At 38.9% G+C, this 22,652-nt stretch overlaps 1 protein-coding gene across 5 annotated transcripts in view; it reads left to right on the plus strand.

The window, feature by feature from the left end:
* Nucleotides 1-1,111: 1,111 nt before the first annotated feature.
* nr4a3 (nuclear receptor subfamily 4, group A, member 3) overlaps nt 1,112-22,652 on the plus strand; it is a 41,789-nt gene continuing 20,248 nt past the window's right edge. The window contains exons 1-4 of one of the 5 annotated variants that reach the window (XM_017704015.2): nt 1,112-1,443; nt 4,275-4,427; nt 5,386-5,467; nt 10,315-11,147. In XM_017704015.2, coding sequence (XP_017559504.1) covers nt 5,404-5,467; nt 10,315-11,147 — 897 coding nt within the window. In that variant the 5' untranslated portion in view covers nt 1,112-1,443; nt 4,275-4,427; nt 5,386-5,403. Of the gene's footprint in view, nt 1,444-3,438; nt 3,486-4,274; nt 4,428-5,385; nt 5,468-10,314; nt 11,148-22,652 lie in introns of those variants that run through there. The other 4 variants (XM_037534202.1, XM_017704016.2, XM_017704017.2 and 1 more) reach the window with 4 other exon arrangements.

Genomic DNA, 22,652 nt, shown 5'->3' on the forward strand with positions numbered 1-22,652 from the left:
GCTTGTCGACACAAGCAAACACTGAAAAAAGTTAACTCAGCACTAGATTTAGATGTATGTGTTGTACTGGCCTTTTATATACAGTCAGAGGTAGAGTAGCCTAAGACGTCAGTCACAAATGTTGGGTACTAAGTTGCCATAGAAATTATGTACATGTATGTATATTAAGTACATCCAGCGCCTCACTTATCAGCATAGAAAGTGAAGTTTGGTCTGTGTTATTCTCATTAGTTTGGGATCATTATAGTCTAAAATAAAAGAAGATTGCTGAGAAACAGAAAAGGCTTTAAATTGAACTGATGAAATATATATATATATATATATATATATATATATATATATATATATATATATGTGTGTGTGTGTGTGTGTGTGTGTGTGTGTGTGTTTTGGGGGGAGTTCTTGGCCAATAGACCAGCCCTTGAGAATAAGCAAACTGTTATCATTTGGTCATTTGGAAAACTCATCAAAGTTTCAGATATAAGAATTAAAATCACATAAACACAGAGGATTCCATTTATGTATAAAACATGCTGCTATTTAGTTAAAAAGCAATGAATGCTTAAGTTATCTTTTTTTTTCTTTTGAGGGGAGCGCTGACAAACTTTTATTACATTAGCCTCCTAGCTAATAAAGCTAATAAAGAATTAAACTTTAGATGTCTTGTCTGTTTGATTACATTTGAGGTAAGCTTGAAAAGTTGAACAGTTGCCTTAAATACATGTGAGTGTGTAAATGAAACTAGCCCCCACCGAGCTGCCAATATTAAGCTATGGAACTATGCTAGGATGATGGTGTGAGGTACAGTTAGCAAACAGTGTGTTAGCTAGCAGCGCAGGTACCTCATGATTACAATCACGTGCTCTACCGCGCCGATTTCGCAAAACAACAGTAGTGGAGTCAGAAGATCAACACGCACTCGTTCTCTCTCTTTCTCTGGCAGTGTGTGTGTGTGTGTGTGTGTGTGTGTGTGTATACTGTACCGGCGAGCTGACCGGGGGTGCGCTGCGGCGCGCGCGCGCGCTCTACGTCACCTCTCCCATGGCGTCACATTGACGTAGCGCATACCAGGCTCGCTATGTTAGAAGGCAGGCGGCGCATAAATGTGCTATTAGACTTGGAGCGGCTCTCAGCGCGGCACATAAACACACACAGCCCGGGCGCAGAGTGCGAGCTGAGCGCGGCACAGCTCCTCTCCGCTCCCACACGGACTTACTTCACTCTTACTGAGAGCAAAAAGAAAAGAAAAGAGAAGGAGAACAGAGAGAGAGAGAATTACATTTCTGATGAAAACTCATCAACTTCGGCGTCTTTAAGACCAAGTTCCATTCAACTTGCCGTTTGCCTGTTTTATCCTCTCTTTGCAAACTTCTGCTGGATATGCACAGGGAATTATTAGGGCTCTAACAACATATGTAAAGACGGAACCGCTACAGCAAACAAGTAAGTATACAATTTTTACTATCTTGTGTTTTTCTTAATTTTTAATTTTTGTTTTATTCATTTTTCATTTCGTACACAGACACTGCGCTCAGTGTTAACTCAATGTCTGCTTCATGTACGCGCTGATGTGCCGCTTTTCCTGCCCGTTATTTCGCTTTGCCGTAGCGCTGTCACCAACTTCTGCCCGCGTGTTCTTACCGGAGACCTGTTGAGCGCTCGAGCCTCACCGGCACTGCGTGTGTATATATGTGTCTGTGTGTGTGTGTGTGTCGTAGCGGTCCGCCACGCGGGCGGCTCTTGATCGAACCCGAGCGCGGCTCTCCGGCTCCTTCTGGTTGTCATGGAAATAGACGGCGCTCTGTTGAAGGCAGCAGGGGAAAGGGACGCACGCGCCTCTCTCTCTCGTTGTTATTTTGTGTCATTTCCATTCTTATTATTCTCTAATGCTGTCCGCGTGCGCGCCGCGTCTTTTGCTTGTTTGTTTTATTCACGTGACGTAACTCGCCTTTTCTTTTCTCTTCTTTTATTTGCTTTTTCTTTTTTCCTTGTCCTTCACCTTTTTATCCGTATCTTTGCGTTTTATCTTTTTTCTTTTCTTTCCTTTTCTTTCTTTATTATTGTTTTCCTCTTTTATGTAGCCACGTTTCATCTTAAAAGTGGATTTCCACATTTTCACCCTCTTCATCAGAGGAAGTATCTAGTTCACTCCACCTCTTTCTCTGGCCTTTCCTGAGCTGTGTCCCCCCGCGCCACCTCACTTTGTCCTCTTTTTGACTACACTGTCCGTCCTCACGGTATAGGCAGTGCCAGGCTGATAGTGCTGTAGCTACTTCTCCAGCGTGTTGCTTTATCAGTGACTGTAATCGGTGATAAGCAGTCATATAAAACTTGGGCCATTTGCGATTGACAGGCGCTGCTACATGAAGTGATTACTGCATGCACTGACATACATTCACACGCTCAGCAGGCCGAGATGGGATGACTAGCGTCTGCTGACAGAGTGTATGTCACTCTATAAAGATGCACGATGTTTTTTTTTTTTTACAGCAGGGTTGGAATATAACAGTTGGGGTCAGGTCAGGAGTTGCTGGCTGTGGAGGCCAAACAGAATTAGAAAAAAACGTTTCTCTCTTTTCCCCCTTTAGCTGTCCAGACTCAGTTAATTTACTGTACTTGTGTTATTTTGTGTGTGTGTGTTCATTCCTTTCTCAGCGCTTTGTTTGCTGGGAAGCCTCTCTTGCCTTATTGAACGAGGAGACGAGCGCGTGCTTACGGGCACTGTCGCGGTTCTCTAGGTTACGGGGGCTCCACACATACACACACACACACACACACACACACACACACACAGCACCGAAACGTATAACTTCAACACAGACGTCCTTACATGTGTATGTGGTGTGTGTGTGTGTGTGTGTGTCTGTGTGTGTGTGTGCGCGCGCGCGCGCGCGTGTGTGTGTGTGTGTGTTTGTGTGTGTGTCTGTGTGTGTGTGTGTTTGTGTCTGTGTGAACCTCTAGCTCTTATGACTTCTCTTCTCTATTCTAACCTCAATTCAATTTGGATTTATTTCTTCAAGAGTAGATGCTCCCAAAACTGCTCTACACACATTACACACTGGCCCATAAACCAGGCCTACTCCTACTAAGCCTAATGCACACCACAAACTACATAAAACCTCAGGATTAACGTTGTCAGTTCAATACTAGTTAATAAACACACGTCACAGAAGACTTTCTGAAAAGTTAGAGAAGAGCCCCCCCCCCCAAAAAAAGATTTAAATCCAAACGCCGAGCTCATCGTTTATTTCATCGTCCGCAAGAGGGCGCTCCTTGCTTTTCTCCGCTCGGCTCTACAGTGGAGTCTCAGCAGCCCTCAGGTGCATAACGGCTCAGCTCAACACCACATTCACACGTTAAGTAGGGAACACGGCACCGAAACAACAAAACCGCTCTAGGTTCCAACCAAACACAGAGTCCTGAGTGGAGCTGCGCTCCGTTAAGACCGAGAAACATACCCAGCTCTCATCTTCCAGCCCGTGCCGGTCCGTCCTGCTGTCATTTGTTACCTATTAATAGTTCTTTTTTTCTGACCTATGAGCATTTTCTTTTATAAAGCTCGTGCAGAACTTTGGTGCACTTTTTTCTTTTCCTCTGCTTTGGTTTCCTATCGTAGTCGTGAGTGCAGTCGGGCTTTTTTGTTTACATTTTGCAACGTCTCCCTTTTAAACATTTTATTTCTTTATTTCTTGCGTTTGTTTCAGAGCAGGCCGTTTTATTTAAGCGTACATTTAAATCTACATTAAGGGGCTAAATTTCAGCACTATTTGCGTCCGTTTCAGAATCTCCAGAAGGTATATACCAAATATTTGTTCTGATCTCATTGCTTTGGTTTTCTTTCTTATTGCTCAGTAATTGAAATGGCTGTAATGTCTGTAGCCTATAATCTGATTTTAAAAATGGCTTAGTGTGTGCAGTTATGTGTAAATGTAAACTGCCTGTGGCTGCATTATTTTAATCTTATTCTTAAATTCTCAACTCCATAATCTTCTCCAGTTGCATAATTTGATAAGATATTTCAGCTTTGTCCGTTTGTATTTTAGGCATTTTACGCACAGCCTTTGGAGCAAAACGGTGTTCTAAAGCTTTTTCTTTGTAATGTGTTGTTTATGATGATATGATATACTCATCTCTCTCTCTCTCTGTCTCTCTCTCTCTCTCTCTCTCTCTCTCTCTCTCTCTCTGTCTCTCTCTCTCTGTCTCTCCCTCTCCCTCTGTCTCTCTCTCTCTCTCTCTCTCTCTCTCTCTCTCCCTCTCTCTCTCCCTCTCTCTAGCCCCCGGTTCGGAAGAGCGCGTGCAGCCGAGCTGTGAGTCCCAGGACACTTGCAGCGCCGCGCGACCTCAGAGAGTATCAGCATTAGAGCCCCGTCGCGTGCCCGTCCCGCGCGCCACACCGAGCACGATTCAGCGAGCAAAGGGTCCGCCAGGTACCGCCGTGTGACACCTCTCTCTCTCTCTCTCTCTCTCTCTCTCTCTCTCTCTCTCTCTCTCTCTCTCTCTCTCTCTCTCTCTCTCTTTCTCTCTTTCTCTCTCTGTCCATAAACTATCTTTAGTTTTGTTCTAAAGAGACTCGCTCTCCTTTCACTACAAAGTGCCTTTAAACGGTCGCTCGTGCTTGGAAAATACAATTTGATTACTTTCAGCTGCGTTTTATAGATTCACACAACAGCACTGAATACTTTCTGTCTTGAACAAGTGATCATTCGTGCTTGGAAAATGTCATATTTTCTGGTTGTGCATTATTGGCTTAGAAATAAAAATGTCTGTATTACTGTTTTACTGTGTAAAATCCACGTATAAAAGACAAGGTGCAGACACGTTTCCTTTGTCTCTGTGGCACCAGAAGTCCATGAATAAAAGTTTGCTTTATGGGTTTGCAGCTGCTGGAAATGTTTGGCTGTTGCGCGTAATTACGCACGAAACGCGCCCGCTGTCTTCACGATTAATTTCCTTCTGATAGATTTCCAATCTCCTTTTTCTGTCTTATTTCTTGCTCTACAAAGGATCAAAATCCTTTGCTTCTTGGAAAGCGGAGATAGAAAGCAGGTAGATTTGTGTGGTCAGCAATGCAGCGCTGCAGTGACAGCCTTTTATTTCTAATGTTGTGCCAAACTGATTCCCTGCACTGCGTTAAAATGCACAGTGTCATTTATAGTTATTTACATAATCTACAACATGTGCTGTCTTGTGCTGTCTGCTGGTAGGAAAGGGTTGCCGGTTTGTGTCATGTGCCGTTCGTGGAAGACCTTTTTTACGAACATCTGATCTTAAGTTCTCCTATGTGTGTGTTGTGCTGTGTGTGTGTGTGTGTATGTGTGTGTGTGTGTGTGTGTGTGTGTGTGTGTGTGTGTGTGTGTGTGTACTGGCTGATCTCTTGTCTGTTAGATCTATGGCATTGTGACAATGAGCAGGCGAGCACAGTTATTGGAGCAGCTGCGTTTTGTTCATCTAAAATGCACTCCTCGAGGTCAGACCCTCTTCTGCCTTCTAAAGTTCCTCTAAATCAGCTTGTGTGTGTCCCTGTATGGGGGGCTTTTCTGCTGCATACACGCTCTCACACACTCACACACATACTCATACACTGGCCTGTTTGGGTGCGCGCTCCCGGTTTGACTCAGTGCTGGTGTGGAGCTGAATGTGGAGTGATTGTGATTTCTTGAGTGTGAGCTGTTTTAGGTGAATGGGTTCATGCAGTGGCGTTTGCATCCGCGTGTGGGTTTCTGTATGTGTGTGAGAGAGAAAGAGATAGATCGAGATAGAGAGAGTGCCCCTTTTTAAAAGCCCAGCAGGTATGTTGTAAAAGCTCAGCTTATGCCCTCATAAGCTTTCTACTTCAGTGATGCTGTAACCACATACATTAAGCATTAACAGTAATGTGGATAACTTACAACCTCAGCATTTCAAAACAACAGTGTTACTGACATTTGAGCCCAAATTAAACCATTATGTAGTGCAATCAGATCTAAAATAAAACACTTCATTGTTCTCTTTAAGTTACAACAAATAACAAATCAGTCATTTTTAGAGTACATGTTAAACACTCAAATCTCATAAAGCAAAATATTTACACAACAACTCTGTCTTGTTTGCAGTGATATTAGCCAAGAAACCCCCAACAAAACAACAACTTTACTGCCTTCTGTCCATTTTTAGCTTTTATAGCGTTTTTAAGCTAATACAATAATGGAGAATTAACCTAGCATTTTAAAACTACAACGTTACTGACCTTTTAAGCCAAATCAATTCAGTCACAGTGAAGAACAACAGTGATGAAATAAACTTTACTGACCTTTTCCCCTCTTTTATTTTTAATATTTAAGGCTTTTTAAAAAAGCGATAATACAATAATAATGTTGCTAACTCACTATTGTAGATTTAACATCTTACAACAGCAACATTCTTTTTTACTTTTTTATGTTCACAGCCATGTTAGCCAGTAAGTCCCCAGCACTTATTTCACTTTTTTGGGTTCTTTAGACATTTTGTTTAAGCTAATACAATCGTACATTTTAAAAGAATAATGTTAATGAACTTTCAAAAAAACAATAATAATAATAAACTATTCAACTTGTTTACTGTCTTGTTAGCCAATCAGATCTCAAAAACTTTACTGACTTAAGATAAAAGAAAAACGTCGCTTTTTTTCAAGGTTAGCCCCTCAAATCTTAAAAAAACCATAAGAGAACAAATCCATCATTTTTATAGTGCATGTTAGATTTCAAAAAGCAACATTTATTGAATTAAACAACAAACCAACCATTTTCCCTTGTATGTTAGCCATACTAGCCCCACTCTTCTAAGAGGCTCCAGCTCAGTTAGTTTACAGTATTAAATCGGGTATAAACGCTCTCCGCTGTAATGCATCAGCTATTCTGAACAACATCCAGCAACCTATTCAAACACATTACATATCAAGTCAAATCATGTTGTGTTTTTATTCCATAAATAATAGTCATTTAGAAACAATAATACATAAATGTCCACTTCATTTAATGTGTTTATTAGCCTGTATAAAACCTAGTTATGCAGAAAGCAGCAAATGAACATGACAAGCAATATAATTGAAGTCTTCTGCACACGCTTTATTTAAATGTTTGGCTTTTTATGACTGAAATCCCACCCGCTCTTCACATACTCGTGTGCGGTTAAATATGTCTGTGTGCATGAATGAGGAGGAGGATGAATGGATTTGACGCGGCTGAAGCGGTAAAACGACGAGTATACGCTCAGAGGGAGGTGCGTGTGATGTGGGTGGGAGACTAAAGGCGGGGGGTGGGGGTGGGGGGGATGCAGTCAGAAACTTTGAGTCATTCTCCAAAAGCTCCACATAAAGCGGGAGACTTTGACGTCACTACGTTACCTCTCTGGTCAGGGGTGCGCGCGCGCTCACCCACTGTGCCCTGCACGAGTTGCAGACTACTACTGCTACTACTACTATTATTATTGTTATTATTGTTATTATTATTATTATTGTTATTATTGTTATTATTATTTAGACACTCGACTAACACGAGTAAGAACATACATGGCTTATATTTCAATACAATTGGACATAACTACATTAAAGAGAGACAGCACACACACTCATTTAATTAAGCACTCACTGTCATACACAAACGCTGGAGCCCACGCTCACGCACCTGCACGTGCAGCGGTAGGCGTTTAATAAAGCTGTGATAGTAAATAGTGAACAGTTTCATATTGCAGTCACAACGTGTAATACGCACGTTTGCACATGTAAAATGAAAGCTGTGCGCGGTGTGTGTGTGCGTGCGTGTGCGCGCGCGCGTGAAGATAAAGTGAAAGGATGTCACTGGAAACGGAGCTGAAAGGTTTTTTTTCGATAGATTTTTTTGTCTAATTTTCCGTTCCACCTTAAATAGAATGGAACTGCTGCACCATTTAAGGTGGAATGGAAAAATTCTAAACATAAGCTTGAGAATAAGAAGCGAACAACTTTAAGTGCAGCACTTGAGACGTGAGCAGCGTCTTTGGGCATGAATACAGCGATTCATATTCACAATAAAACCACAAATCCTTCAAATGAAACAAAAAACTACATGACTTCGCTGTCAGAATAGGGATGTGGGCCAGAGGTGGTGTGTATGTGTACTTGTGTGGGTGAGGGTCTAAGTGTGTGGATGGGTCTGTGTGTGTGCATGGTGCTTTCACACAGGGATATGGTGCATAAGTAACTGGACAGTGACACGGTTTCTGCCATTTCGGCCCAGCACTATGAGTCACTGGATTTGAACTATGAGGTTAAAGTGCAGAATGTCATATTTAATTTGAGGGTAGCTATTTACTTCTCGGGTGAGCCATAATAGGATCACAGCCCTCTACCCTTCCCGTGTTTTCAAGAGAAGAAGACAAATGAATATAATCATAAATAAAATTGTCATGTTTACTACTTGGTTACAAACCCTTTGCATTTGTCAACCATGACACTGCCACACACTGAGTACCGTTGCTGACCATGCTCTACCAGCCTTCTTTTTTCAGTTCTTGCTTGTCATAGAATGTTTTTCCTTCAGTCTTGTCTTCATTTATGCATTCGTGTTGGGTGACTGACTCAGTCACATTCCACTTTTAGGCAGTGCATTTGTGTTCACTGTTCTGCTGCAAGGTGAAGCACCATCCACTGTATTCTGAATTTCAAGGCATTTTGATCTGAGCAATTAAGATGCTTCTGCACACTTCAGCAAGACAAATCAGCCAGTTCCCCTGGAGCAACATACACCGTCATGTTTCACAGATATGGGCGCATGCTTTGAATCAAGAGCAGTTCTTTCTTTCTTTAACCTGGTACAGGTCATTTTTAATCTCATCTATCCTGAAGACTGTTTTTATGCCCTTTTTGACAACCCCAAAACTGCCCTTTCTGTTCTTGAGGCTTACCAGCGGCCTCTATCTTGTGGTAAACCTTCTAAGGTCATGCTGGTGGATTCATGTCTTTGACACGCCTGCCCTGGAGATGGTGCTTGATCAGATATACTCATTGTTTCTTTCTTGAAATGTATAATGGGCTGTATAGTTTCCATGACATTATCATTTAAATTATGTCTATGTTCATTTGTCCAACTACTTATTATTTATGAAAAAAGTAGATTATAGTAAATTCTGTAATTCTTATGTTTATGTAATTCTTATGTCTGATGTTCTGCACTTTAAACTCATTGTTTCACATCAAGTCCTGTGCCAGCACAGTTCCTTTTCACAGTCCATTTATTTATGTCTTACACCGTATCTTGTCACGCTGACTTACTTTTCCAAAGGAATGTATTTCTATACTAACTCTGCACTAACAGAATGAATCATAAGGTATGATTTTATAAATGAGTCTCATTTTCTGCTCACTAATTTAACCCCTTAAACTGTCATTATTATTGAGTCATTAATGTTAAGGTATATTATTGAGTTACACTCCTAAACAGGGTCTTTAAACTTTAAAAAATACCCTTTAGTCTCATACATCAAATCTACACTAATGATTCTTTTAAAAACAGTAAAAGTAATTTAGACTGGTTTGATGTGAAATGCATCATTCTAGAGCAACTTACTAATTTGGAATCAGTCACAGTGGTGGTGATAGGAACCAGACATCCAAAGAGTTGAATGCTTGTAAAAGCTACATCACAGGCAGCTATTGCATTTAATGCTTATTAATACACAGCTTGACACCTGAGACAATAGTTTTGAGTAAGATTTTCGCCTTAAATGCATTTATTAAGTCCACTGAGTGGTGGAATGAAGATTTTAAAAGGCAAAGTAGTACCCATTTTTTCTCATTTACTTCCATTTTCCACTATTTATCAAAATAACATATAATATTCAGGTTGTTTTGGAAAGTAAAATATTTATTTGTAGCCATTGCAACATCTGGTTCCTATAAGCACCTCTGTTAAGAAACAAAAAAAAAGATAAATAATTTCATATTAAAGCATTTCAGAAACGGAATTATGCAAAAATCTAAATTTCCATAGGTTTCCATGGAAAGGTTATTTGAGGAACTAAAAGTCGCATCACTCCATGAACCTTTTATGGCACCTTTATTTTTAGATTGTACCTGCTACAGTTTTAGAAACTAAAGTTATATTAAAATTAATATTATTCTTTATATATATTCAGTGTATTGTACCTGCATTAAAACAAATAGATAAGATCAGCATATGTACTCTGTCCACATACTGGCTTTTGCAGTTTAAGGGGTTCACGATTTAACCACTCTGCTGCTATAAAACACTGAGAAAACAGTGAGTCTCTTCATCATGCCTCTCTCCATCTTTCTCTCCCTCTCTTTCTCATTCTTCACAGACATGCCCTGCGTCCAGGCCCAGTACGGCCCTGCGCCCCCTGGGTCCAGCTACTCTGCCCAGTCGTTCGGTTACCACAGCGACTACAGCGCTGACCTCATGGCGACGGACTACGCCAAGTGCGAGCTGGGCGGGGGTGAGATTTCGGCAGCTGCCGCCACTACATCGTTGCCCAGCTTCAACGTGTTCGTGGAGGGTGGTTTTGAGCCCAAGCCTTCCTGCCTGTATCAGCTGCCCCCTCAGCGGCCCACCATCAAGAAGGAGGAGGAGAGCTACCCTCCAATGGCTGTTTCGGACGAAGCTATGAGCGGCTCCATGTACTTTAAGCAGTCTCCACCCTCCACACCCCCAACTCCGCTGCACCCTGGACCACCAGGGGCATCCTCCTTTCTTTGGGACGAGCCCCATGCCCTGCCCCCTGTTCCCCAGCCCTGCATCATGGAGGGCGCTCTAAAGGGCCCGCGTTTTCCACACTTCTATGAGCCCCCAGCCCCCTCCTCCAGTGGCTATGAAGGACCAATGGGCCTGCCGCTCCGTCCTGAGCGCTCTCCTTCATCGTCCTCCTCTTCTTCACACCCACCACCTAGCCTGGACACTCATGCACACAGTCACACGCATCCGCACATGTACCCACTGAACATAGGCAAACCCAGCAGCCTGGCCTTCCGCTCGCTGGGCATGGGCCCGTGCCCACCCTCGCTGCTGGGCGAGAGCCTCCCATCGCCGCCCAGCCGGGCCAGCTCTGGGGAGGGCACATGTGCCGTGTGTGGAGACAATGCTGCCTGCCAGCACTATGGGGTCCGGACATGTGAGGGCTGCAAGGGCTTCTTTAAGGTAAGAAACCAATCTTCACATGCAGCTGGATGATTCTTCTGATCTTCCAGCAACACATTTGACTTCACTTTAGGCACTGTTAAAAACTTTGCATTATGCTAAAACATTATAGTTAGAATTAGTATGATTAAATAATGAGGTGTCATTGATATTATTATATACATACATATGCAGTCTCAAAATGTTTGAACACCCTGGCTAAATGAAATATTCTGCTGATTTAAATAAGCCATCTTTCTGCATTTTTTGTTCTACTTTTATAAATAAATACACACATTTATCAATCGATTTGCAGATTTATTGCCATTTATATTAAATTTTTTCCAATGTGCCAAATTCAGTAAGCAAACAAGTAATTGAGCATTTAAATCACCAGCAAAACATGTCATTTTTCCTGGGGTGCCCAAATACGTATGCAACGGCATATGCAAATAAAGTAAAATATGTACATGCAACTTTAATGAGAATGCATTTTGAATGCCAGATGTATGTATGATAGATCAGATCAAATACAAATTAAATGTAAATGTATTGTAAGTAAATATTGTTTACACTTTCAAAACATACCATTTCTTCTCCAGTCCCTAAACTCTGTACAAAAACAGTTTGGAATTAAACAAAGTAAATATGTGGTTGTGACATCTCAACCATGAATGTATTTACATTTGACTGTCCGTTCAGCTTAGACAAATTTAGTCCACCCATTCTCTTTGGGAGTGCTGTTACAGCAGATAGTTTGCAACAGATTGGTTGGTGTGGAGGATGTGAGGAAAATGAGGAAACATTGTGTTGTTCACGACTGTCAACATTCCTAAAATATAAAAAAAATTCAGTCTAAAATTTATATATATATATATATATATATATATACCCAATAATAAAAACAGCTTAAGTGAATAGAATAAAGTAAGACTGGAACATGGTCATGTAAAAATGAATACACAATAAGCACACCTCAGGAAGAAACAAAAATATTTTAAAAACTGTTCCCTTTATAGGATCAAATGGGTTTTGCCATTGTGTCAACATTATTATGTAGCATTAATCATTATTATGTATCATTAGTCACCCAGCAATTATGTCAAACAGATTTCAACAGATACAATATGTCAATCTGAACTGCTGCTGTGTGTCAATTAAAATGCACAAAAAGCACAAATGTCACTCAATCGTCAGAATTGTGTAGAAAAAACACACTAACATACATTTAACTAAATATACATCAATGGGACCATTTTTCTTGTTGTTTACTTTTTCCCCCTCAGGTCTACCTCTGACATTTTTTTTTTTTATACTACAAATATCAAAAACATGCATTTCTACATGACCATTTCCATTTTTTTTATTCATCAGTATTCATCAGGCTGTTTTTGTTAATGTGCTTTTAAAGCTAATATGATTAAATGATCTCTCTTCTGGTTGGCTGCGCTGTATTATGCTTCATTCAAAAAGTAGTCCTGAAACGCTCTTTATAACTTCTTGGTGAATGGGCACAGCTGAACTGCTATAGCCTGAACAAGTGGACATTTGTAAATATCACAAAAACAACAAATTCAATATGGGCTGTGTTTGTTTTCAGTTTTGTTTCCATGTATGGACTGCATGGAAGTAAATGTGTTTTTTTTTTTTTTTTCGAAACTTTAACATTGTTTACATTCCATTTTCTATGGTATAGACTTTTTAAATGCAAGTAATCTTTAAACTCAGTAGAAAAACTGTAATCTAATGGTCACCTTAACACAAAATCTAAGCCTAATGCTAAAACTGACCCTAACCGTAACACTGTCATCAGATCAATTTAACAATTTGAGCACTTGAAAATGATCTACATTTGTGTGCAAAAGTTTGGGCCCCGCTCTATATTCTCTACAGTGAACACATTTTAATGCAGTTGTGAAAAAATTCACAAAATGTAGCTTGTGCAAAAGTTATGGCAGGTTTCATATGTCATACTTTATTTTTCCAATATGTTAAATTCAGCAAACAAATAGAAATTGTGCAGAAACATGCCATATTTAAATGTTTCCTGTAGAAAACATTAATTTACGTTAATCAACTTAATTTGACCAAAATTGTGCCCGTATCAATTATCATTGTGTTTTTGTATGTGTAGTGCCTGCACTGTATAAAATGCATATGTGTGAGAAAGAGCTTGCTGTGGTGTCGAATAGTGTGATTGGGGCAGTGCAGTGTGATTTGTTTTTGCTGTGTTCGGGCCACCATGGTGGGTGTTGTTAATTGTGTATTCATTAGTGCTCATTACTGTTGTTCTTAGTGTGAATGGAGCTTTTGGCTTGAAGAGCAGCATGCTGTTCCAGTGTGCTGTTCCAGCGTGCTCTCCGAGCACGAGGTTCAGGGTGAACCCTCTATTGTGGCGCACTCTTCAGGCTTTTTAACCAAGGTCGCAGCCTACTATGTTAAGAGAAAGACTTGTCGTTTAGAGGGGTGTGCATGTGCATATACTCGAGATAACATGCAAAATGATCTCTCCAGATTTTCAAGTACAGCCCTTTTCAGGAGTTCATATGCTAGCTCAGAAGCAAGAGGATTTCATTTTGTTATATAATAACTTCCCTTTGAAATTCTTTCAGTAGTAATTAGTAATAGCAATGACATAGTAACAGTATGTAAACAGTATGTAAGTGGTAATAGTAGCCAATGCTGTCGTATCTGATATGGTGCTGGCCTGTAGGTTTGTTCAGCGTTTTCTTGAACGTAGTGGTTTGAAAAGAGTGTGTCTGGGGTGCATGTGTGTATGTGTGCTTGAGTGCCCTCACAAATCGTCTGACCGGCGGTTGCCACGGCGCCTGTGAGGGTCATCTCCCCTGGCGACCAGTGAGAGGTGTGACAGAGGCGCACACTTAAAATACAGCAGCCTGGAGTGTACACACACACACACACACACACACACAAAATGTTAAGGAGCTTTAATGTAAAACAATCATGAATAAAATGAAAGCTACATTTCACATGCACTCAAAAGAAAATTTGCTAATTGAATTATGTCATACAGTCAGAGTACATTCAGCTGATATTAACATATATAACTTACTGAACATAAAAAAACTCAACTGCAATTGTTATTCAATTTATAAATATTAAGTTAATCCACTTTTAAAGTGTATAGGACATTCACATTATAGAACAGATTATAATGACAAATGCAGTGTTCATTTAGTTTTTTTGTTTTTGACCAGGCTACACTGACTGGACAAACACAGACAACCACAAACAAGCTCAAACGTCTAGTTGTTCTGCCCTATGTGGGGTTGATTGCTGAAAATCACTAGAATGGGGTGCCAGAATTTTTTTGTCTCCTGCAGTGTTGTGATGGCCTAAGGGCCAAGATGATGAAACAACACAAATAAAAATTTGATTTTAAAATCTATGTTATAATATGACACTATATGCTGTTAGTAAAATAATATGACATTGTAATTTTAAAAGGAAAGTAAGAAATTAAGTTTTGTCCAGTATAATAATGTGCTTGTTCTCTTATTGGTTGAGGAGGTGAGGTTAAGGTAATGTTCGGATGGGCCAAATTAAACGTCTTTATGGGCTGCGGGCCTACTTTGGACAACCCTGCTCTAGAACATTCTCTACCTAGTCACTCTAGTTCACCTGGCTTGAGCTGTTTAGATTTGATTAATATGTCAAACCCATATTTGTCGATGTGTCAAACAAAAAACGTCTATTTTTTCTATTTGATAGACCTTTTAAACACAGCAGCTGTCCTTACATTGCATGAAGAATTTAATAATGAATGGACCAATAGAAATAAAGTTTTAAAAAAATAAATCTCAATACATTAACTTCTATTAAAAGTGAAGATTCCTGTAAAGTTACTGTTTTGGAGTCATACAGTTTTTAGGACAATGATAATATGATGATGCATTGCACTCCAGAGATGCAAAATATATTTGGCAGCTCTATAATCTACATTATGGCATTTGTAACCTCACAGAAATAGAGGCATCTCCAAGAGATTTGGCTCTACTGGTTAGAGGACATGATTTTCTGATTTTGTAAGCAAAAATAAATGAGCACAGTCTCTAAAGAGAACACACTTCTGCACATTTTGATGTGCAATTACTGTGTGACAAGTGAGGCCTGTGCAAAACTTATGCCACATTTATATTTAATGTTTTTTTTAATAACTCAGCAAATAAATTAAAAACTACACTGAAATTAGCAGAAAATGTCATATTTAACTATGTTCTCTTTAGATGATGTTTTAGCTTAGCATAACATTTGCAGATGACTGTAAATGCTATACTTCTTCATAATGCTGTAGTCCCCATTTCATCCCAACTTCCAAAATTTATGAATGTTTATGCGTCAGCATCAACATAAATGTAAGCATAAAATATCAGATTTTGGCTGTTCCACAATTCCCATACTGGCGCATCACAATTTTTTCCCCTGCTTTCCAAAAGCTAAGAGTTAATGCAGAGAGCGTGAGAGAGAATGAGGCACAAAGAGGGCAGGGGAAAAGAAAAGAGGAGGATGATATGGAAAGAAGGAGACAAACAGAGGACGAGAAAGGGAGGGGGAAGGAGTGGTGGGCCAGAGATAATTGAATATGGCCTGTGGTCTGGCGCTGAAATAATTTATCCCTGTTCAATTAGTTTCACAATTTATTTTTATTTAGTAATTAATAAAAGCAAGGGTTGGTGGGCCTGAGGCCTTAGTGGCCATCACAGCAACACGCACACGCGCACACACACACACACACACACACACACACACACACACACACACACACACACACACACACATATATATATATATATAAATAAATGACAAGCACATGTGCACACACAGTGGCATGTCCAAAGACTTAAATATACGCAAACACCCACACACAGACAATTAGCATACACATGGACAAACTATTTAATTATTCCCTCACACAGTAACACATAATACAAATATTATTAGTGGGTGAATTTTAATGCAGCTGCCCATTTCCTCTCACAGATGACTAACATTCTCTTAAAGCACCTAATAACGTCTTTTCAGCCAAGAAAGCTTATATATACAACAGTTTTGAATATTCCTGCTTATTTTAAATACATTAGAGCCACAAAATATGCTGCTTAATGGACTGGCCATACATACCGGCTCTCAAATTATTCCATTGTTAATTGCTGATTCATTGTGGGGTTTTTGTCTTTTGCCCATTAATATGCACCAGCAGCAATTTTTGCACTAAATGGTCCGCTTTCCAGATAAATATTCGTTCATTTTACTGCTGCATTCAGCGGCGTAATGGCAGTAAATATCAGTGCTTTCTGAATCTATTTTTTTTTCTTTTCTCTGTTTCACTCACTCCACTCTTTCACTCTTTATTCTTGAGTTTTTGTAGTTGCTTGGGTGAGTCATAGTGTGCCATGTGTGAGAATATTTATTCAGAATATTTACCTAATGGAGAGGCAGGAGACACTGGCTCATTCACAACCCCCCCCCCCCCACACACACACACACAAGCTCACCATTAGCCGCAGTTTTGGAAGACTTCTTTCTCAAGACTCTAGCGTTTTTCCCCTCTTAGTAGCTTGATTACCGAAGCCCATTTTCATTTCTGATATTATTTATACATTAAAACACCTTTTGAGCAGTTTAGCCACTCATGTTAACTCATATTATAAGGAATGTTTCAGCCTGAACCACTTTTTGAACGAGGCACAATACATGGCAGCTAAACAGAGCAGAGGCATTACCATATCACTTTTTATTTATTAAATTTCAAGGCCAAATGGCCATTATGTACAAGTTTGATTTTTCAGGAATTTATCAGAAAAGTACGCAGAACCTCAACAATGAAATATTTAAATAGTATTTAATGTGTCCATCATTCGCCTAATACAGCTTCAATTTATTTCAGGAGACTTACTTTTGATTTTTTAAGGATGATATTCAAGTTTAGACTTCAGTCAGCTAATGAGTCCCTAAAACCTTACTATGCATCTCAGATATATAGTTTCAAATGTTCTTTTTATTGTCTGTTTTATCTCAGTAAAGGCTTCTTGACAGCTACACAACCTTTAAGACCTATAGCATTAAGTTCTTCTCTCAGTGAAGATGGTCAGAAACACCTGTGGATTTTTCAAACCTTAAGTGAGACTTGAGTTTCTATTTTTCAAAGATGAATGCTTTAACACTGTTCATTTGATACTGGCAGTTATGGTGGTCTACCGTCTACCATCTTGCAGGTGGTTGTTAGGAGCCCCATTTTGTTTATATCAAATAATTTCTTTCAAACTTCCAGGAAAAGGATACTTTACATGCACATTCTTGTTTTTCAAGGTACAAACAATGTAAATATACCCCCAAAGCTACAAGACAAGTCTTAATGTCCAACCATTTGTCTTAAGCTAGTAAGAAAAGGTACATATTTGTACCTTTTCATAATGTTTTAAAACTGAAAAATGTCTTAAAATGCTTGGAGTGCAGACAGGGCATGGGGAGTGAATGCAACTTTAAAAATACAGTTACAATGAAATATGGCACAGTTGATTCCATAACTAAAGGAACTGAACACGATCAAGTCACCGAAGGGTGGTGTCTGACTTGTGCACAGTACTTCAAACAGTCTTAAATCTAGTATTTAAATCAATTTTAAATGACAGCAATAAAATTAATAATTTGAAGTCAAATTTACTTGTGCTTTCAACTGATGTACCACTAACATTGTAACACTTTTTATAGATGTGGTCACAAAACACCTTCCTAGAAAGCTACATAAACAGCCTGTTTAATTCTTAGGAATAAAAGGAGACTGGAAGATGGTCCTGTAACAATGAATTATGTCTGGTTTTAGCACATAAGCCCACACACGTTATATAGCTTACCTCAGAGAGAAATAAAATGTAGGACATGGGCCCTTTAAATGACATTACCTTCCTAGTTAAAACTAACCCAGCTCCAATAGGGCTAAAGATGGGTAGTGATAGGAAGCTTTAATGAAATGCACGTGTAGAGGTTTCATTCCAGCGCTGCAATGTGTTAACAAATAGAGATATACAGAGACAGCAAGCGGAAAAAGAAACATATATTACAGCGCTAGTATATGAGAGGGATCAGTGATAACACACACACACACACACACACACATATATATATACACACACACACACTTAACCAATTAATGATGACCCAGTTCCACCTCTCCTCTTGAACAAACACACACTTCTAATTACACACCCAGAGGGGGAAAGATAGAGAGAGAAGAAGATAGAGAGAGAGGAAGAGAGAGAGAGATAGAGAGAAAGAGAGAGAGAGAGAGAAAGAGAGAAAGAGAGAGAGTCTGATAGTGTCTGATTAGGCGAGAGGACGGATGGAGGGTCCCTGAAGGCCTTTGGATGTGCGACTGGCCCATTAGCACATGTTACATGTCATGAATCTACAGTTGCATGTCTGTACCAGCCCTGCGGACCCTGCTGTGCACTGGACCGCAGCAGTGTGTGTGTGTGTGTGTGTGTGTGTGTGTGTGTGTGTGTGTGTGTGTGAAGATGATTCCAGACAACGATTGCAGATTTGCATATTTGTAGTCTGGTTGTAGTCTAGTTTTTCCAGCGTTTCTGTGACTGATTATTGTTATAGCACCACATAAACGTAATTGAGGAACTAAAAATAATTCCACTAATTCTTCATGTTAAATAATGATTAAACTGTTAAGTAAACAAGATTATTCAGAGTGGTATAGAGTGGAATGCAATTTTCTGGAGAAACTCACTTAGAGAAAGGGCATTGTAAAGCAAAATAATGCCTATGCTATTTTACCATAATTAACATTACACACAGAAAATAAAATGGATATACTTGCATTGTAAGTTTTTATATGTAATGTTGATAATGGTAAAATGTTGGTAAATCTGAAAAAATAGATGCTTTCTTTGTCCTGCATGTACCCCTCCACCATGAATGGATTTAAAAAGAAATGTTTTAGACCATTATCTCAAAACTATCATAAAACAACATTTTAGGCACCAGGCAGCATATTCATAACCATTTCTTGTAATAATCTTATGAGAATGAGATTTCAGAGACACTAAACTCATCAGACATCTGGTTCCTATCACCACCACTGTAAAGAAATCAGAGTCTGTAAGTTTCTCTAGAATAGAGCATTTCACATCAAAGCACTGAATGACTTTGCTTATATCTCAACAGTTTCATTATTGAGAAAATTTGGAAAGTCAGTAGAATTGAAGGACATATGGAATGTAAAACTGTGTCAGGACAGTCTTAGAACTTGATTGCATTTTCTGCCTTCATCCTTACATCATGTAATAACAAATAATCAGTATACAATTTCTCCAGCTTTTGTAGAGCCACTCATGGGAGATCGTATAGTATAGTGTGTGTTCGGTGTACTGCAGTTTAGAAATTTGGAGTACAGTACAATACATAAAAAATCAGTTTATGCAACTATGTGTTATCATCAGTCACCACCAGTGTTATGCACAGACGTTTTGATGAAATATACAAGTTTCATAAATGTCATGAGACTTCAATCCTGCAGACTCTTGTGGGTCCTACAGAAATAAAACATCTATTTATGGCTACAAGTCACCGGGGCAGAATTTTTCACAGTTGTCCCATACACAAACACACACATACACCATGCAGAGCAAAAGAGCACAGTACTGCTGGAATGACAGTGTGTTCATGTGTGCATCACTGTGTGTTCTGACATCTATTTAAGTGGTATGTGTACTGAAAAAAGGTGCATTGAGTGTACTGGATTCAATAATTGTGTTTCTGAAATATATCTCATTCACTTGGACATGATGTACACTTTTAAAATATGTAAATTCAATGCAACATTTTACAGTGTATGCAAAGGATTTGGCACCCATGCTCAAATAACTTTGAGGGTGTTTAAACTCTTGCATACGACATTATGTGTGTATATTGTGTGTGCACTGGTGGGTGTATATGCATTAGGGATTAAACCATACACATATTTTTAGGTTCCATAATTTTATTCATGTCATTATTGTTAAAATAATACTAAATATGTCTCAATTATACAGAGTTCAGTGGTAGAAGTTTTCTTTTTTTGAGCCCATATCCTGACATTGTACATTAAAAACATATACAATTTTCCTAGCTTTTAAAGAGGCATCTACAGGTGATTGTTGTATATGAAAATGTGTGTAGCTGCATCACTGTTTAAAAATTAGAAAACCTACTTAGAAGAACCATGAAGTACATTCCTTGGTGTTGCACATGAATGTGAGCGGGAATATTGTGTATTGTGTTTGCACTCTTAGGGGTGTAATGATACACAATTTTAGGGTCAATACGATTTTCGATTCTGGCATTAATATTGTTAAAATAATGTTGAAAATGTCTTGATTATGCAAAGTTCAATCTTAGAAGTTGTATTTTCTGCTCACATCCTGACAGCATATAATAAAAACTGTACCATCGCGAGACTGGTTTAGCTCAGAAAAATACACATTTAAAAACAAAAGAATGCATGTCCTTGTGTAAAACATAGACCTTTAAGAGTGGAAATGAGCTATAAATAACAAAACCCTGAACTGGCATAACATTGTCAACATGCCAGAATTGTAAAATGAACATCATGTTACAAAAACACAACTAAAATATTAGAGTCTGACACTAACATAACTATATATTGCTTCAGTGTTTTGAAAGGTTAATCTCAGAACCTGACTGACATAAATCTGGCTCTATAGGGGGATGCAAAAGCATGCACTGCAGTTTGAATTTTCACGCCCACAGTTCAGTATTGGGGAAACTGCATTAAGACAACTGCCCCTTGCTACCTAAGACCAATGAGAGCATGCAGATCACTATTTAGATATGTAGAATGGCTCTGGTATTGTAGCATAATAACCCAACATAACAATTACATGTTAACAAGGTATTGAACATGATCACAGCAAACAGTCTATTGTGCAGCAGTTATCTTCCATTGCCATTAGTATACTGGATGTTTGCTAATATTAAGGAAATTAATCAAACCAAGACAGCAAGTAGGCCTACATTCATGGACACCAATTTCTACACAATTATATTGTGTTGTTGTGTTGTTCATGTGAAGCACCACTCTTCCATAACACACCTGGTGCTTGTTTCACTTACGTTCATTTCCACAGATTAGCAATTAGAGCATGGGACAAATGGAAGTTTGTATAATTTAGTCAACGAGATTTAAAATGGTTTATCTGGTGTGAAACGGTTAATTGTAGAGAAGGATTTTCTATACAGTGGTGGTGATAGGAACCAGGGGTCATGATGTCAACACAAATACAGCCATTTTATTTACTATTAAAATGACCAGTGATACTAAATGTGTCTTTTATAATTTTATTTTTAAAATTAATAGTAGTGGTTAAGTCTAAAAAATGTTTTCTTTGGGGATTCTATTTTGCCTTACCACACCCTGCATGCACCTCTTTGCCAGGAAGAGATGTTAAAAAATATGTTTTAGGCCAAACTAATATCAGGCTTCATGCAGCGTATCTGTAATAGTTTTCTGTGTAAAAGTTTTCTGTGGGGTAGCTCTTAGAGGCACTAAACACTTCTGATGTCTGGTTCCTATCACCACCACTGTGAACAATTCTAACATTACATACAAATGCTCAGATAATAGGTATAGGTTCACTAGTTAGGACTGTTAATTAAATGGCTATATTTGCACTGTAGGCATTGTGATCCCTGTTTCCTATCACCACTGTAAAGAAGTGTGAGTCAAAACATTTCTCTAGAATGAGGCATTTTACATCAAAACTCTGAAATTATAACTATTTAAATATGCAGAATTTCAGTGGAATTCCCATTTAATTTACTTTTTATGTATAATATAATTATGAGCAAATGTCAGCCATATATTTAATTAACTGTTATAGTATTGAAAAAATAGAATAACCATGTGCTTTCCTATAATGTAATCCCATTCATTTGTGAGGCACCCTCAGTGATTTGGTTCTGGGCCTAGTCTGAGGGCATATCACTGATGTAGTTTTATATTTCAATATTGTTTTGATCACTTTTGTATTTTTAATACATTATTAAATTATTATACCCTAAATGTATATGTGTACTGGTATGCAGGTGTTTTATCCAGTTATAAATTACTGGACAAGCTTTAATGAAAAGTCTGTGCAGACTTTAAATCTGTTGATTTTTTCACTTGAGCTCCAGCTTGCTTGTTTCTGAATAGACTCGGCTTCATTTGCCTCTTAATTAAAAGAGACCGAATTAACATCATTTGGAAATGAACTGAGGGACGTATGCAAAACAAAAATCCGTAAATTGGATTAACTGGTAGCCGCTCATGAGATATCTCCATCAAACGCCACGTGCTTATTTGTATATGCTAGTGTGTGTGTGTGTGTGTGTGTGTGTGTGTGTGTGTGCGTGCTTGGGGCAGCCCTTCATATTAGATTAGACTGGTCCATAACCAGCTTGTGCGCTGTGTCCTATTAATTTAAGTAACAGGAGAGATGTCACGTGACTGCCTGC

Source organism: Pygocentrus nattereri, chromosome 24 (assembly GCF_015220715.1).
Source record: "Pygocentrus nattereri isolate fPygNat1 chromosome 24, fPygNat1.pri, whole genome shotgun sequence".
In the NCBI taxonomy this organism is placed as follows: Eukaryota; Metazoa; Chordata; class Actinopteri; order Characiformes; family Serrasalmidae; genus Pygocentrus; species Pygocentrus nattereri.